At 43.6% G+C, this 17094-nt stretch overlaps 1 protein-coding gene across 1 annotated transcript; it reads right to left on the bottom strand.

Annotated features, from left to right (window-relative positions):
• Nucleotides 1–11563: 11563 nt before the first annotated feature.
• Nucleotides 11564–17094, bottom strand: rnf114 (ring finger protein 114). The gene is made up of 6 exons (XM_061074338.1): nt 16936–17094; nt 15961–16111; nt 15089–15195; nt 12643–12757; nt 12438–12545; nt 11564–12345 (listed from the first exon to the last, which is right to left on the bottom strand). The coding sequence occupies exons 1-6, from the start codon at nt 17076–17078 to the stop codon at nt 12280–12282; spliced, it is 690 nt and encodes a 229-aa protein (XP_060930321.1). The 5' UTR covers nt 17079–17094; the 3' UTR covers nt 11564–12279.

Genomic DNA, 17094 nt, shown 5'->3' with positions numbered 1-17094 from the left:
AAGTTTGAATATTCCCGGAATTTTGCAACCCTAATCTCCCGGTGACCTTGTCTTTACTTCAGAGTTTTGCTCCTGGACTAAACAGAACAGCTTGTCAACCTGGCCGCCAGAGATGAGTTATGTTGGAATTGTTCACGGAGACATTAAACTTCCTTCCACTCAGTAATCACCATGCATTATTACACATTAAACATGCCCTAATGTACGAGTGATCAATTCTGTGGTCACAAGACAACAACCAGAAAGTGATTAAAAACTTTTAGGGGGCATTGATTTAAAAACTACTTTGCGGGCTGTGTGGAAAAAAGAAAACACATACGAGAGCCGTACATAAAGTAAATCAGGGCCGATGAACTGGTCAGGATGCCGGGAAAGATCCCGTCCACTGCAGGCGGAGGATGTAAAGTCAATCTGTGAGTAGCTGTGGCAGCGATGCAGGTGGAGGAAAACGCAAGGGAAATGTAGCGTAATCTCAGCCTCAGCCACGTTATCGGCCCGGGCTTTTTAACACAGGGGCCAATTTAATTGCACTTAAAGCAGAATGGCAGAACATCAATCTTGATGAGTGGATCTGCATCACAGTTCTCCCAGGCCAATCTATCACTATCTATGCCTCTGGGTAGCCCCCCCCCCAACACTAACACACTCATACATGCTCATACTCCCTCGCCGTCCCATCTGCACGTTCCCATCATCATCTCCCTCTCTCTCTTTTTCCCATAAAGCCATAGGTTTTTACTTCTATTGTTTGAATGATGGAGCACATTTTGAAAAGAAAAGTTCATCATCAGAGCAGGACGGCTAAAATCTATACTTTTCTCATTATAAACAAATCCCATGAAAAGGCTCCTGTTAGTCCGTCTCTCAATACTTCCTCACCTGCCACTCAGTGTCAAATCAATTTATCTACTGAAGACATTAATATTTACAAACACATCACACATAATTACTTTCAATAAAAAGAAATTAGATGATTCCCTAAATTAACTGTAGTTTTTCACCAATGATGCTCAAACAGGAGTAATTTGTTAGGGAATATTTTCTGGAGTGGATTTGGTGAGCTCATATATTTACAGCAGCAATAGGACAGTGTTTGTTGGAACAACTAAAAAAACAATAGAGCTCTCTGGCACAGAGGAATAAGCTGTATCAGGCTTTGGAAACACACTAAATACTTTTATTGGATCTGTTTATTGTTGCTTTTGGCATTTTCATGGGATAGACAATGACACTAAGAACTAGAACGGCACTCGGTAGAGCGCATACCTCTGCCAAGGCCCAAAGGTTCCCTCAAATTCAGTCAAGCTGCACCAAATTTCACACACTCACAGATATCAGTCATATTAACGTGTCTGTCGTAAGATATGTGAATTGTTCGGTGGGAAATTGGTGACAATGTAAGACAAATGTTGAAGTAAGTGAAAAAAACTATCCTGGATATGTCCCTTTGTCCAGATCCGCACCAAAATGTAAGGGGCTCTCTCTTGGCCGATGTTCAATCGTTTTACCAAGTTTCCTGGAAATCTGCTCATTATTAATCCTGCTGACAAACAAACAAACAAACACATTGTAAAACCTGTCAATTTAATGTACATTCTGATTTTAGATCTGACCCGTACAGCTCTGAACAATATGAGTTACAAAGCTGCACATCTCCACATCTACCAGTGAAGTGAACTTAAAGGGAAATAGACCCAGGCATTAGGGCTCAAGCCAGGAGTTCTGTGGTCAGACAACTGTAACTACCTCCTGTGCCAGAAGCATCTTGAACTCTTAGTGGCTGTGGAACACTTAAATACATCAAGGCCATAAAGCATAAAGAGGACTTGAAAGCGAGGGACAGAGCCTGCAGACGAGTAATGATCCCTTAATGTGGTGGCCTCTCTCTCTCAACCTCTCACTCTCGTTCTGTCTCCCCCACCCCTCCCCTCCTCCTGCCACTCCCAACTGCTACATTAGCAGGGATAATAAATGAGACTCCGGCATCACAAGCATAAACTTTTTATGACCCACCTACCCAGCCTTATCAAATGTGGATGTGATTCCCTTCGCCAGGTGACAGATGGAGAGATGGATGGACAGTCCTGGAGAAAGTGATGGACTGCAAAGAGGGATGCGGGGGGTGGAATAAAGATGCTTTTCAGGTGGACATAAATAATTATTTAATAGTATGTGCGTGAAGGAGGGATGAGTGGAAAAGTAGGTGGAGGGACGTGTTAAATGAAAGGGTGAGGAATAAAAAATGAGCGTAGGATGAGGCGGGTGAGGAGTGGGAGGAGGGTGTCCTGCGTGTTGCTGCTGGGAGCTGCTCTGAATGTACTGGGAAGACGGAGTGGACAGGCTCTATGGGACCAGTGAAAGGCGCCTTTCTCTTCTACATGATAACTTTGATCCCTCCTGTTTCCACACACCAGTCAGCAATATTGTTAGGCAGCAGTGTGGTAATACTTTAACCAAGTCCTGGTGTGTTGAGACGAGGGGAGGGGGAACACCCAGCCCCCCCCCACTCTACTCTTTTGACATGAGAAGATCCTAAATCTGTTGTCATTATCTCCGTCAACGATTTTACAGTTACAAAGAGAAGAGATAGAAAGAACCGAATATATCCATTTCAAAATAAAAAAGTAAATACATGTGCAAGTACCAGGAATTTTATCATGTACAGTATAATAGGACATTTGTAATATGAATAATTAACATTTGACATTTTTTTTGGCTGCCATTACCTTTCAAAAGACTGAAAGATTGTTAAAGGTCAAGTAAAAGTTTATTTATTAGAGCACATTTAAAACAACTACAGGTTTACCAAGTTCTAGACACACAAAAATAAACAAGACAAATATATATATAGAAAGAGAGAGAGAGAGCGAGAGAGAGAGAGAGAGAGAGAGAGAATAAAGAAAGAAAGTGCAAAAAGCAATGTAATACAACATAAATACTTGAGAATCAAAGTATTGCATGATATGAAATCCAGGTCTCAATTTCCTTCTTTTAACTCTTAACTCTTTTAACTCAACTCTTCTTCTTTTGCTTTTATAATTTGTATGCATAATAATAATTATAATAAAAACAAGAACAACACCAATGATAATTATAATATAATATTTGTCAAGTGCAAATGTATCAGACAAATGTTTTAAAGTTGTACCTTTAATGTTATAACAGAATCTTAAGACACATTTCTCCTAAATCTCACAATTTTGGATTCATAGAACAAAGATATGTGTGTTTACACTGATTGATTAAGGTGCATTTAAATCCATAGTTTTTTTAATTACTCATCAAGTTACAGTATTATATAGTTTCCTGCTTAGATGCAGAACTCACATGTAAGTTGCTGTAACCACTGTGCCATGTTTAGCTGTATGACTGATCGCGTGGATCCCTGCTAAACATGTGTGACATGTGGTTTTTGTTCTGCCTCATTACCGAACGGCCCGAGTATGAAGAGATCAGATTAAAGGTAATTAAAATGACAAAAACACACCATCATTCCTAATGCAGCTGTAATGACGGCCTTAGTGTAGCTGAATTCCAGCCCTCTCCACCTCTTCTTCTCCTCCCGGTTCCTCCCTCTGCTCATCCCTCTCTCCCCGGCTCAGCTCTGGCTACAGAATCATTAACCTGGCTCTGTGAGTAGGATGTGCTGACAGAACACTCTGCCATTGTGCTTCCTGTCATCTTCAGGAAATCAGGGCTTCCCCCTGCTGTCGAGGTAAAGCACCACCGGGTGATGAGTGATGCCAATCTCTCATATTGTTCTTCTGTTTCTGTGTCGAGCTCATTCTCTTTAATTCTCTTTGCTCCTTCCTCCAAAACTGATGATACAAAATATGTGTTTTAGTAAAGTATGGTGTCCAGATGATCCCAGATTCTGTGCAGCAACTGAACCACAGATTTAACACTTGATTTTAATTTAATTTTAACTCACCAATTTTCTAAAATATGTTCCACAGAGAGTCCATTATATAGTATACAGTCCAGCATGAGAAATTCAAAAAACATCTAACATTTTCAACTAAAACTGATAATTAGTAAATTAGTGTTTAAAGCAGGACTTCTGAATTGCATGGTAATGTCAGGTGTTCCTATTATTTTGTCCACCCCCCCCCCCCCCTGGTGTGTGTGCATGTGTGTGTCTGTGTGAACGCCCGGCTGCAAGTGATGGAGTGGGTCTGCTCTGTCACGGGCAGCGCAGAGTTGACGCTTCCTTTACATGGCAGCTGCAAGGCTCCAGTGATGTATCAGAGTCAGCAGAAGCATTGATCAGAACTCAGGTTAATCATTGCTCCGGGAATCCAGAGGAGACAGAGGCTGCCTGGGGAGAAGTAAGCCAAGAAAGTGGGCGGCTGCACCACAGGGGGCCTGTGGCGCTACAGTAGAGGAATGCTGGCACGGAGACATAAACACTTGTCTGTGGATCTCACTGTCCGATAATCAGATGATCATAATAATAAAAAAAAGGGTCCTGAGCTGGTTTTGAAGACCTGGGTCTCTGTGAGGGAGTGTGCATGAGGCAGGGGGGTCAGGGGGGGGCAACTCTACCCCTTTAACGGGACGGACTTCCGAAAAGCGGGCAACGTGATGCCGGATCTGTGCTGCGTCCACTCAGCAGTACCCATTCACTCCCCTGAGCTGGGGAGTTAATAATTCAAAAGGGAGAGGGGGAGAGAGACCATAGGCCTGAGTGACAACAGGGAGAGAGAGAGAGAGAGAGAGACAGAGACCAGTGAAAGTGTGGAAAGAGAGACCACAGAGGGAAGGAGGGAGACAGCCGAGGGAAATAAATATACATTCCAAGTATTTAACTTTGGAAACTGAAAACATTCAAACTGACCCACAGACTACACTGGCACAGGCCTTTCCCTCTCTCCAGCTCCCCCCCCGCCCCCTACTCTCCATCCTCTTCTCCTCTCTCTACCCGTCCCTCTGGGAGGACTCTTCCCTGTGACCTGCACCGTCACCACCCTCACCGTTGCCAACATCAAAGTCCAGGATGTGCTCTCCCCCCAAGAAACGCACACGAGGACACGAAGGAAGCACGTGCGCCACAAACCCACAAATAACCAGCAGCACAAACACACACACTCGCACACTCGCACATTGCACAGATCCTTGAAGGAATGCCAGCAATGCCAGTAGGAAGGATGAGGGGCAGTGGGAATACAAAGAGGTCCAGCTCCTCTGAGGCGGGGGGGGAAACACAGAGCAATAAAACCGTCACGCCGAGCCAAGAATCTGCTGATGGCACTGAACATATAGGCAAGTTCAGAGAGACAAAGGGGGAATCTGTCAAGCAGATAAAGACATCACTTCTCCTTTTTTCATCCCTGGTTTTTGTCCAGAGGCGTCCGTCCCCCCCTTTCACCTCCCCTCTTCCCCCCGCCAACACTTGTCAGGCAAGAGAGTCATTAATGTTTAGCTGGGCAGTGATGGCAGCGCTGACAGCACTCATCTGTCTGAGAGGACGAGATGAGAGCGGGACAGCCCGTCACTTAGAGGGAGACGTGGGGGGGGGGAGAAGAAGGGGAATATGAGGCTGTGGCCGGACAGATGGAAAGGTACACATCTGTTTTTTTGGGGGTTGAAAATATAAAGTTTACGTCACCAAGGTGCAGGGTATAAAATGATACCATTGTCATCTTTACCCCTCCTCCTTCCTTTTCTGTCTTTCCATCCATCCACCTACACAGCCCCTGCCCCCTCCCCACCCACCCACCCACTCCCCCCCCATCCACATGCTTGTCAGCAGTTTGATTCAGTACCTGCAGGTTAGTTACTCATTGAGCTGAGAAGGGACCAGAGCCAGTGGAGGTGTATGGACTGGCTGTCTACGGGCAATCACTTCTTGTTTGGGTGGGGGGGGGAGCGGCTGGCGTTTTGACTGACAGATCTGCCCGTGTCATCCATTCCCATCCTATAAAGACACAGGACACAAAGCACAGGAAGTGGAGGGAGGTAAATGGCCGTGAATATGAATGGTACACTACAGGGGCGGTTAATAATTGGGAAGCGTTGGACTATTAATCCGGGAGACAAGGCAACGTTGGGTTTGGGGTGTTTTTTTGCGCCGTCATGGTTCTGACATTACAGCTTCTACTGCTGGATACAAAGTTGATCTTATGATGACGCTATTCAAAATCCTATCACAACCATAAGTGCAGTAAGAGAGCGTATACCTCCACCAAGGCTATAAGGCCCTATTTTAAGATTTTAAGTTACAACAATTCCTTGGTTCGGATTCCACTCCAAAATTGAATAGGTTATTTTTTGGGTTTTGCTCCGACCCTCATGGAAATCAGTTCAATTACTTAAATAATGCCCATTATACTATTATCCTCTATGTGCTGCAATACTTACTGTTATGCGTAATAAAGCTCTGATCAAACAACCACACATCAGAAGAAACTTTCTCAGATTACTTACTTATCCTGGATACAAAGTTGATCTAATGATGACGCTATTCAAAGTCCTATCACAACTAGAAGTGCAGTAAGAGAGCGCATACCTCCACCAAGACTTTAACGCCCTATTTCTTAAGATTTTAAGTTACAACAATTCCGTGGTCCGGATCCACTCTAAAATTGAATAGGTTCTTTCTTGGGTTATGCTCCGACCCTCATGGAAATCGGTTCAATGGTCTTTGGGTAACTTTTCACCAAGTGGCACTTAAAACACAACCTCCTTTGGGGAGGTAATAACAACTTACAGTACTTAAATAATGCCCATTATTCTATTAAACTCTATGTGCTGTTATACTTACTGTTTTACTTTCTAAAGTTCTGATCAAACACCACACATCAGAACCAACTTTCTCAGAATACTAATCAATTCTGTTTTAACATTTTTGTGCTGCATTTTTTCACGTGAATCAACAATTCAACAGGATTAAATTCTTCAGTTTTTATGGCCAATTAATGACTTAGAGGTATGATCACTATTTTTCTGCAAGAATTAAAGATCTTCAGCAGTAATAGCAGCACGTGAGTGTTTCCCTCCATCTCTGCAGATACGTCAGAGGTTAATAGAGAAGGTGCTTTGACTGCCGTGACAAGTTAAGTAGAGGGAGCGGGACCATTGTCTTCCAAATCAGCTGTCAGTGTGTTTCTGCTGTCAGCAGTTTGACTCACTACCTGTCTGGTTAATCATCAACCTGCTCTGAGCCGCGAGCTGCTGGAGGTGTACGGCCCACCACCACTGTGCCCCCCCACCCCTTATCATTGCCACAACAGGACAACATGTGATTGACAGATTAGCAAGCACTGGCGCTTTTTCAAAAGAAAGACGGCGTGGAGAAGCCGTGATTGGAATTGAAGGAGGCTGAAAAGGGAAGCGTGAGGTAGAGGAGGCGTGTGTTTGCGTGGGAAGGCTGGGGGGGGGGGGGGAGTGAAGGTCAACAGGTCTTATCTAATGCTGAGGAATATAAAGATGTGAGGGTATTTGTGTGAAGTGAAAGTTTGAAGCAGTGGAAGAGGAACAGACAAAGGACGAGAATATTCACAGGACTGTTCTGGGGCGAGTGTACGGTACATGTACCTGATGAACACATGATTATCTCAGACTAATCAAAGCTGAAAATGTTTGACTCTGTCCTCAACTATTTTCACAACAGCGTGTGTTCTCTCAGGGCCTGATGGACGACGATGACGACTCAGGGATTTGCAGAAACAGAGGCTTCCTTTGAAAGTGAAATTGCCTCCCCTATTGGACAATAACGCTAATACAACCAACATTTTACATCCCCCCCCCCCCACCACCACCACCATGATAGGTTAAGCCCACTGTGGTCCTCTCCCCCCCTCCTCTGATTCCCTCACGCACCCCCACTGAGGTTTGATTTCAAATGGAAAAATTAATGGGAGAATAATAGCCTTGGGCCTCGCTCTCTTCCACACACACACATCTTAGTTGGTCTACAGGGGGACACACACAGAGAGAGAGAGAGAGGGTGGGGGATAATATTTAGATCCATTCCCCACACTTGGCCCGTGCTATTCCACTGTGACACAAGCGCACACACCAGTGCATGAGCGCACACACACCCACATACACCAGGGACTTTTCGCCCGCACCTCAGAGGGCTTAACTTTCAAATATTAGTACAGTGCAGATTTCAAATAGATAAATAAATAAATGAGGATGCAATGATTAGCAATTCTCCTGATAGTTATCGATGTGTTTCATATTCATTTTCACTTCCAGGAGAACATTTTCTGCAGAAACAGGGATTTTGAGAACTTTCCAAGCTTTCAGAAAGGCCAAGGAAAGAAAACTGGTGCAAAGAGTTTCACCTACCAGGTTATTTGCAGCCACTGAAGTAAAGCTTCTGGATCATTTGGTTGAATTTCAACAAAACAGATCTAATAATGATTCTTCTTTGCCAACACATTGCAATTTATTAAGAGTAAAGTACACAGAGTATAGTGGTAAAGACAAGCGTACATATAAACTGTACCTCTGGCATAATACTGTGATATTTGAGAGGGCAGACACACACACACACACACAATGTGCAAGTCTCACTTCAGCTGATACAGGGCCATGTTGGTTGCAGGCATTATAAAATCAAAGTTAAGACTCGTCGCTGTTAGGCTATAGCAACACAAGAAGTGTGTGTGTGTGTGTGTGTGTGTGTGTGGCTGGGTTGGGCGGGGGGGTTTGGTTGTTCAGAGTTTAAAAGCGGAAGAAGAGTTGCTGTAGAACCAGGATTGATGTCAGGGAAGCCCACCGGCGCTTTCTGTTCAAACATATGAGAGAGAACCGGCCTGCCGAGCGGCAGCGGTGCCCGGGCGGCAGGATTCCCGCGCTTCCTGTTTCTCCTTACTTTGAGGAATTTTGTACCGTGAGCAAACTCCCAGTGCTCTTCTCACACGCCCCCCCCACACCTCATCACAGATACCTGCCTCAGCAAAAACCAGAGGGATCGACCGAAAAAAAGAGAGAACTTTCCAGGCATTTCAGGTGTTCCCGTCCTTTGTCACCCTTTCCATGTATCACACAAAAGTACATTTCACTCTTTTTTCTGTTAGATATCCTTGCACTGAACGCACAGGGTGATGGATATTCCAAAAGGTTATTCTTGGGTGACTCATTGCAGAATGTTCTCTGTGATACGTGTGATACCAGGAGGAAGAACATCTCTCTGGACCTGGTTCAAACGGACAGGGCCGAGGACTTCTGCCAAAACCCAGCAGACAGACAGAGAGGAGTCAGTGGGGCCTCCAGGATTGTGCAATTTCAACAATACAAGAAAAATATTGACGTAGCTTATGATAGTTTCATGTGTTCAAATGTCTTGCCATTAATCAGTTGAGACGGCGGGAGGCCTGAACTCACAAAGTTCAGGGATGCATGGATTTCACTCCCAGCGCCTTGAACCGGGTGGAAGGAGGAGGTTTAAACACATAAGAATACAACAGGCTGGTGAAGGGGTGTCTAAGGTGGAGTGATGCTGCGACACACTTCTAAAACCAGCCGCCGTCCCCACGCCTCTCGCTTGGCGCCTTTGGGTACATGTAGCATTAATTGCTGCCTCCACAGAGCCTGCAGACTGCGCACACCCTCTATCGCTCGCATCAAAGAAACCACATGCTGAACTTTATGAAATTTTTATTCAATGTGTTCACTTGTCTTCCCCTTTTCCCTCTTTCTTCCTATTCCTATTCCCCACCTTGGCCCCCCCTCTCCTCTGCTTTTTTTTTTTTCTTCTTCTTTTTTAGCTCCGCCACCAAACAGACAAGAAAGACTTCTCTCTCTCTCTGCCATATTTTTCAGCTCTCGACTTCCTTCCTGCCCAGAAGCACTCAAGTATCTCGTTAGTTCTCTCACAGCTAACATCTCTCCTCTCTCTGCCAGGAGCAAAAACCTGACTGGGGAGGGGGGGATAAAGAGAAGAATGGATGGGGGGACTACATCAAGAAGTTTGGTGGGTGAGATTCTCCGTAGAGCTAAAGGTGAGAGACTGTAATATCATTTAACTACAGTAATTACAGAAACAAGAGGCGCACAAAGGAAACGAATGGAGATGAGAGGCTTTTCTCTCCCTGTGGACAATGTACACCGAAGGGCCTGAGTTTCATCATTAACTGTGCACGGATTCAAGTACGAGCAAAAAACACATTGCAATGATCATTGTAGGTGTGACAAGAGCGTCGTCCTGATTTCAAATGCATCGACAAAAGTTTGTGTATTGCTTGTGTCATTTAATAGATTCCACAATTTGTTCTTTTCACTAACACACACCTTTTTCCTATTCCCCTATTTATGACAGTGGAGCAAATCAAGAGATTCAACTGATGACATTACGTTCCCTTTAACCGCCCTCTCTCTCTCTCACACACACACACACACACACACACATTGGTCATCCATCAAAGCAGCGAGTGTTGTTTCTTCCCCCCCACAAGTCTCATACACACAGGTATAAATCACTGTGCCTGATTTCTGGGGCCAGGGTTTAAATAATTAAAGAGGTTTAATTTATCAGGATTTAGCACCCCCTGACAGTAGGGCTGACAAAAGAGAAGGAGAGATATATTAAAGAAGAAAAAAAAAAGGTCATCATACATGAGAAACACATACAGAAATTATTACACATTTTACTGGAGAGACTAACGGACATTGAGGCCTAAGTGGCAGCAAAGACTAAAGTGAGAAGGCATTAAGTTTCTGCTCTAGAGCTACTTGATCTGGGTGAATGCAGTTTTTATTTACCTGTTGGTCAAAGACAAATGCAATGCATCCGTGTGTGAAGACTTGTGCTACTGTATATATGGTCAATTACAAGTTATTGGAAAACAACACTGATGTAAAACAAGAGAAACATTTTTCTCATTTTAAAAATTAAAATACACACATCTAGCTCAAATAGAAAGCAAAGTCAGACAGATTTCTCGTTACATCACATGCCGCCAGTATTTGGAAGGACACAAATAATAAACTGTCAAGTCTTTTTTCTTCTTCACAACCGTTGGCAGTGATGTTAAGAAGTATGATTGTTTTTCTTTTTTTTAAAGAAGGATCCCGAGTCACTCGAAATGAAAACAAAAACACGCAACAGTAGGTACAGTAAAAGTCATATCACGTCATCAACTGTTTAAAAAGGTGAAGTAATGATTATTATGCTAAAACTATAACATGTAACTCCACCAAATCCTCAGTTTCATAAGACCAGTGACAGTTTTGAATAACGCATTTGAAAAAAAAAAAAAAAAAAAATTATTTGAGCCGAGCACATTGTTTTTAGAATGAAATCAGTGTTGAGTTATGTCTTGCAAATCGAGCTTGGAGGCTGGTGAGAGTCAGCGCTGTCATCCACCGACCTGCCAGAGCACGGTGGGACTCTACTGCCCTCCTGTGGCCACATGCGTGCAGAGGAACTCTCACCAAATAAAACAGAGAGCATCACAGGCGCTGAGGGGACACTGAAGGTTCTACTTGTATCGGTTGGTTCACTGGATGAAGTGTCAGCCCTATGCGTTTTGGAAGTCAGAAACAAGATCTACCAGCAGGCACAAAGACATGTGGGAGAAACATTACAATAAAGCAAACAGCCATCTCAGGCTTTGTTCGACCCTTGTATTATTTATTCTTTCCAGTAGATCTCTGAAAACAGAGAGAACACATACTCTCTCACACACACGTCACCCAGACAAAACATAAAAAAAACACAGAGCTTCCATCTGCTAATAAACCAAAAATAAAAAAACACCCTCATCTCTTTTGAGAGTAAACATGCATCGTCACTCTTGAGTATTTTATTATATATTACCGTTAACATCACTTGACCGATGCCTCCACTGAGTGAAGCTCGTTGTTTGCTGGCAATAGTTAGCCACGTAGTGGTCAAACCCTTTCATAACATCAAGTATTGATTTTAATCACAACTTTGGAAGTTTTTGGCTATATGACACCAACATGTCATCGATGAACAGCTTCAATAAACATAGTTTAATAGATATTCAACAAACTATCAAATCTACAGACTCAACTCATGGGGGAAGATAAAAGATTATCACACCAGAAACACTGTATCCTAAATCAAACAGTACAATATGCTTCTTTAACCATATTGCTTGATTTATTATCTGAATAATAAACCTAATAGATTCATAGTTACAATACCCATTCCCTGTGAAACTGATTACCCATAGTAATACAGTAACAACAACCTTATGATCGACGAATGATGATTTAAGTGTGTTGCTTGGTCTTCTCAAGACTTCACAATCTACCCTTCACGTCACTGGATCCCTGCTCTGATGGGTTGCTCCTCCCGCTCTAGTTGTCCAAGAGGGAGCGCTGTAGAGCCTCCTGGATCATTGTGTGCTCATCTGTAGAGTAGTCCTGCAAATACAAGATTTAAAATGTAAAAAACTGTTATTTGACGAATGACATAAAAACAGAAACTCAGTATTGTGTTTAGGGGTTTAACCTACAACAAAGGTATCATAGGAGAAGGTGTGTCTGATTTTCAGGTGCTGGAAAAAGTCAGCACTCCTGTAGTTGGGGTCCCCCCAGGGCATTGAGGCACAGATGGGGCAAACCTGAACACAGACAAAGTGAGAGTGACATCAACATAAACATTTCTAGTTGGAAACTGAGAACAACCGGTGGTATCACAAGGCAATGTTGATTTCTTACTACTTGGCGTGTATCTCGTGAATGCTGGGAAGTGCAGTGTTCGACCAGGCCGTCCTGATCGAGGTTCTGGCAGTTGCAGTATGGGCATGTGAAGGTGTAGCGATTTGGCACTGGACTAGAAAGACATTTAGAAGGAAAAAGAAAGTATTAATGATACAAAATGCAGCTGATTCTGCATTTCTAACACTCTTTTCTTCTAAGAGATTTGTTAAGTAAACATAAGAAGGTTGCTCTTTGGTTGTAATATAAATATGAAAGATATGAATCATAATAATATGAATCATAATACTGGTTAATACAAATGTAGGATTTATGTCATTATATAAGAGGCCAAAGTAGGGGTGGGCGATATTGCTAAAATATTATATCACATATTATTCAGGCAGGATCAAAATACAGCCCCACAAGGTAACAAATAACAGACCAGTAAGGCCAAACAGATTTTAGTAAAGTAGCTTTAAATTAGAAGACTTTTGTAAATCAGCTCATTTAAGACAGATCCTCAGAAGAACCAGTCTCTTCACATTCTGTGTTTTTGAGGTAGCAGTATAGAGAGTTTAAACCTACTTTATTCCGTTGGCTGCCATTGATTGTCTGACAGAGGCCTGATATATACGATATGGGAATGGACTTCCACCTTTTTTTGATTGTTTTTTTCTATCTCTGATATTATGAATGGGGAGGTGACGTCCCTCAGGTAGCGCATGCAAGTGATGAGTCAGTGGTCAGGGGGCGGATCCTGATGAAATCAACAAAGGAATTTTTGTCCTTTGTTCCAGAACTGGAACTATTACCTTCTATTACCTAGGACAACTTTAGGGTATTACTGCGAGACCATGAGACCAAAGTTCTGTTTTGGTACTTTTACATTATGGAACAAAGTTAAACAGTCTATATAAGTTAATGAACTGTGGACATAAGAGCTTGGGGTTATAGGGGAGTAATTGTTTGTATTTGTATTGTTTGGGTTGTTGTGTCGTGTTGCCTCCTGACTTTTGTTTGCATTTTGTCATCCAGATGAGACATGTGATTTTTGAATCCCCTTCAATACAAGCGGATACTTGCAAGATATCTGTGTTTATATTTTAATGGGATAAAGAGCAAGATTTTTTTCAATTATTGTAAGCAGGTACATTCGCAGCATTTGTACACAGCTTGTCAGATATGCTTGTCCCTTAAATATATTGCGTGTGGTCTTTATAAAAAGTGAAAGAATTGTAGTCTCTTGGGCATATATTTGCATATTTATATAGACCACAAACCTCACGCTGCAGGCGCACAGGCAGTGTGGCCCGGACGCAAGTGTAATAAGTTACCATATTATCACCAAGGTGGAGTGGAATGTTCCTTTGGGTGTGTGTCTTTAAAGCAGAGAAAATAATTCCTTTGGGTGTGTGACGGGTGGATGAGTCAAGCATACGTGTGGTTTAAGATGAGGTCATATCCTGATCCAATGGCTAAATGCTATTTTACAGGAAAGCGATGTCATTTTCTGAATGAATCCAACTAACTGGGTGAAACAACTATAAAAAGGTCACAAAGGTGGTGAGCAAAACATTATACAGATCTAAACGAGGCCAGTAAGACTTATTTAGTATCATATCAGGGATTTTGTGAAATGAATAAATTGGATCACCTGGGTGACTACACAGTTTCTGAGTGTCTAAATCCTGTGTAAAATCTACAGTATTCCCAATACATAGTATATGGTGACCTCGGAACCACCTCTACTTTGTGCCTCCCAAAAACAACCCACAATGCATTGCTTCATCTTCGAAACATATGTTCACAGGGAGGCTGACAGCACTTGTATTGATGAAGAAGTGTTGTTTCAGAGATCAGTCAGACATGAAACACAGGAGATGAAACAGGAGTCCAGTCTGAGCCAGAGATCTAAGAGTTCAAAAGGTTCACCAGATGCTAAAAAAATTCATATATAATATATTTTCGTGTATCAGCGGTTGCTCCCACGTTCGGCAAAAAGTAAAAATACCCTCTGATTTGTAAAGCACTCGTTATAAATACTTTAGTCTGTCTGTGCAGTTACAAAGTGAAAGTGTCTGCTCCAAGCGGCGGCAGAGTCAAATCAGAGCAGTCATTTCTCAAGAGGAAAGCGGAGGTGACCGAAACGGTGGAGCATTTGTCAGAGAGAGAGCGAGTTAAAGGGTCGTGCAGTGTTTCATGTTAATTACAGAGACGCTGACGGCCCACCATAGTCTAATTTGTTCCGAAAAGCCTTTACACTTGTCATAATAATATAAAAGATCTGTAACCTAGACTGTTGTACGATTGCCTCACTGTAGAGCGGCGTGCAGCGCTGCTAGACGGATTCTGCCGACATCTCTGTCAGATCGAGTCAGCACATCAAGTGTAGATCAGTAATGTTGTTGTCATGATAGCGTAGTGTGAAGTGTGTAGTGTCGAGCAACTGAGAGTTCTCTATCACCTGATGATGGCAGGCTGGCTCTGGGCAGTGGTCCTCACCCCCTCCTCAATGTAATCCTGGTATTTTGAACAGGCAGCCGTGTGGCTTCTCATCTGAGAAAGCCCAATCTGAGGAGTGAGAGAACACATATCAGAAACTACCACTGCACGAACAACATCCTGCAACATGTTGTCTCACGTGTGTTACTTGAACTGAATGTAAAGACAGTCCAGGATCAATATCATGTCAATGGTTGCCGTGTGCATGGAGTAGCCGTGTGAGCACCGCGTGTGCAATGTGGAACGTCTTGCTTTGTCATTTCGGAATCCATTAGGGCGTCTGTGGCTGAGGGGGTAGAGCGGTCGTCCTCTAACCAGAAGGCTGCTCGATCCCAGTAGTCCCCATCTGCATGCCGAAGTATCCTTGGGCCAGATACTGAACCCCTAATGGCCCCTCATAGAAAAAAAGTGCTGCCCATAGATGCACTGTATGAATGTGTGTAAGTGGCTTAAAAAAAAAAACTGTATTGTAAAGCGCGTTGAGGTCATCAAGACTAAAAAAAAGCTCTTTATAAATACAGACCATTTACCATTTATCAGGTTAGAGCGTCCGTGTGAGCCGGGCCGCTCTTCTAGAGTCGAGGTCTGGCCTATTGTCTCTGTGTACCGCGCACGCTTCACAGCAAAACAAACTGTGATGAAATTATCTTTCACCACAGCGTCATTGTTTATCTGTTGAATGTCAAAAACATAAAATATTTGCAACACTTCCTGCGCCTGTTTCAAAGCAAAAGCACTCGCCCGTTTCTGTATCCATTCATTTGTCTGAACAAGGTTTGAATTGTTCTTGCAGGACGGCTTCATACCTTGCGACAGCTTTTGCAAAGGTCATACCTGAGCTCCGCATCCCTTGCAAGCTGCCACAGACGATTGGATGAGGGCCTCTAGGTCAGCAGCCTTAGTCCATTGGCCCAGCGTGGCCCTACATACAGCACACACGGGCTTCTGTGGTCGCAAACACTCCTGCAGACAACTCTGGCAAAACCTGACAAGAGGATGAGAGAAATGGCGACGATGATGAGATGATGAATAAAGCGACTGTGTTTGCATCATTTGCACCAGTGTTGGAGCTCTTTACTGGTTTCATTCTCAGGATATGATGTTAACATGGAACGTGAGAAAGCAGGTTATCCAGGTTTCTGATCATCATCCATGGGCAGCTGGGTTTTGTTTTCTCCCAATATCACAAACAACAATGTTCAGAAACCAGGATTGGATGTTTAAAGGTTAAGCTGTGCTGGTTTGTGGGAAAGGGCCTATCCCAAGTTTCTGAACATCGACTTGTGATACTCATCATGAGAACCTGGACACTTGATCATGTGTGATCGGCTTTAACTTGACCTGCGGTGACTGTCTCTGTGCTGCTGAGAACAAAACACTGTCTGACATGGAACTGGATACTGACATTAGCTGGATGATCCCTACACAGCTCAAGACCAAGAGCTTCCTGTAAATCAGATGGGAAGTCCCCACCTGAAGAGGGCGCAGGGACTTGTAGTCCTCTCAAACCACTCGACGAGTTCCAGCAGCGGAGGTCTGAACTACAACTCCCAGGTGAGGCCTCCTTCTTCGGTGTAAACAAAACTGAAACTGATCGAGCGAGCTGCCAAATGGTTTTTATCCAACATTAAAACGAGTAGGGGACAATCGAAAGGGTTGTGATGGAGGCAGGGGGACGAGGGGAGGGAGTGATGCGAGTGTGGCTGCACGACATGTTGGTAAACAAGCTTTGTGTCGCTTTATTCTCTGCATCGCTGCTGCTGGTGGAGAGGGGGGGGGGATATCGGAGATAAAGGCAAAGCTACTCACGTATGTCCGCATTGTGTTTTGACGGGACTGTCGAAGATCTCCAGGCAGACCGGACACACGAACTCCGACACGTCGCCGCCGCCGCCGCCGTCCGACACGTTCTTCTTGTGCTGAGCTGCGCTGAAGCCTCCGAGCATCGCCATTTCTTTTCTTCACTGT

This window comes from Limanda limanda, chromosome 7 (assembly GCF_963576545.1).
Source record: "Limanda limanda chromosome 7, fLimLim1.1, whole genome shotgun sequence".
NCBI lineage: Eukaryota > Metazoa > Chordata > Actinopteri > Pleuronectiformes > Pleuronectidae > Limanda > Limanda limanda.
This window is presented reverse-complemented; position numbering and strand designations above follow the sequence as displayed.

What these genes read in the sequence shown, in the direction of transcription:
- rnf114 (XM_061074338.1), bottom strand. Translation starts at nt 17,078, where the DNA reads ATGGCGATGCTCGGAGGCTTCAGCGCAGCTCAGCACAAGAAGAACGTG. An exon ending in AAAACACAATGCGGACATAC is followed by an intron (nt 16,112 to 16,935) that starts GTGAGTAGCTTT and finishes TCCTCTTGTCAG; the next exon opens with GTTTTGCCAGAGTTGTCTGC. An exon ending in AGCCAGCCTGCCATCATCAG is followed by an intron (nt 12,758 to 15,088) that starts GTGATAGAGAAC and finishes ATGTCTTTCTAG; the next exon opens with TCCAGTGCCAAATCGCTACA.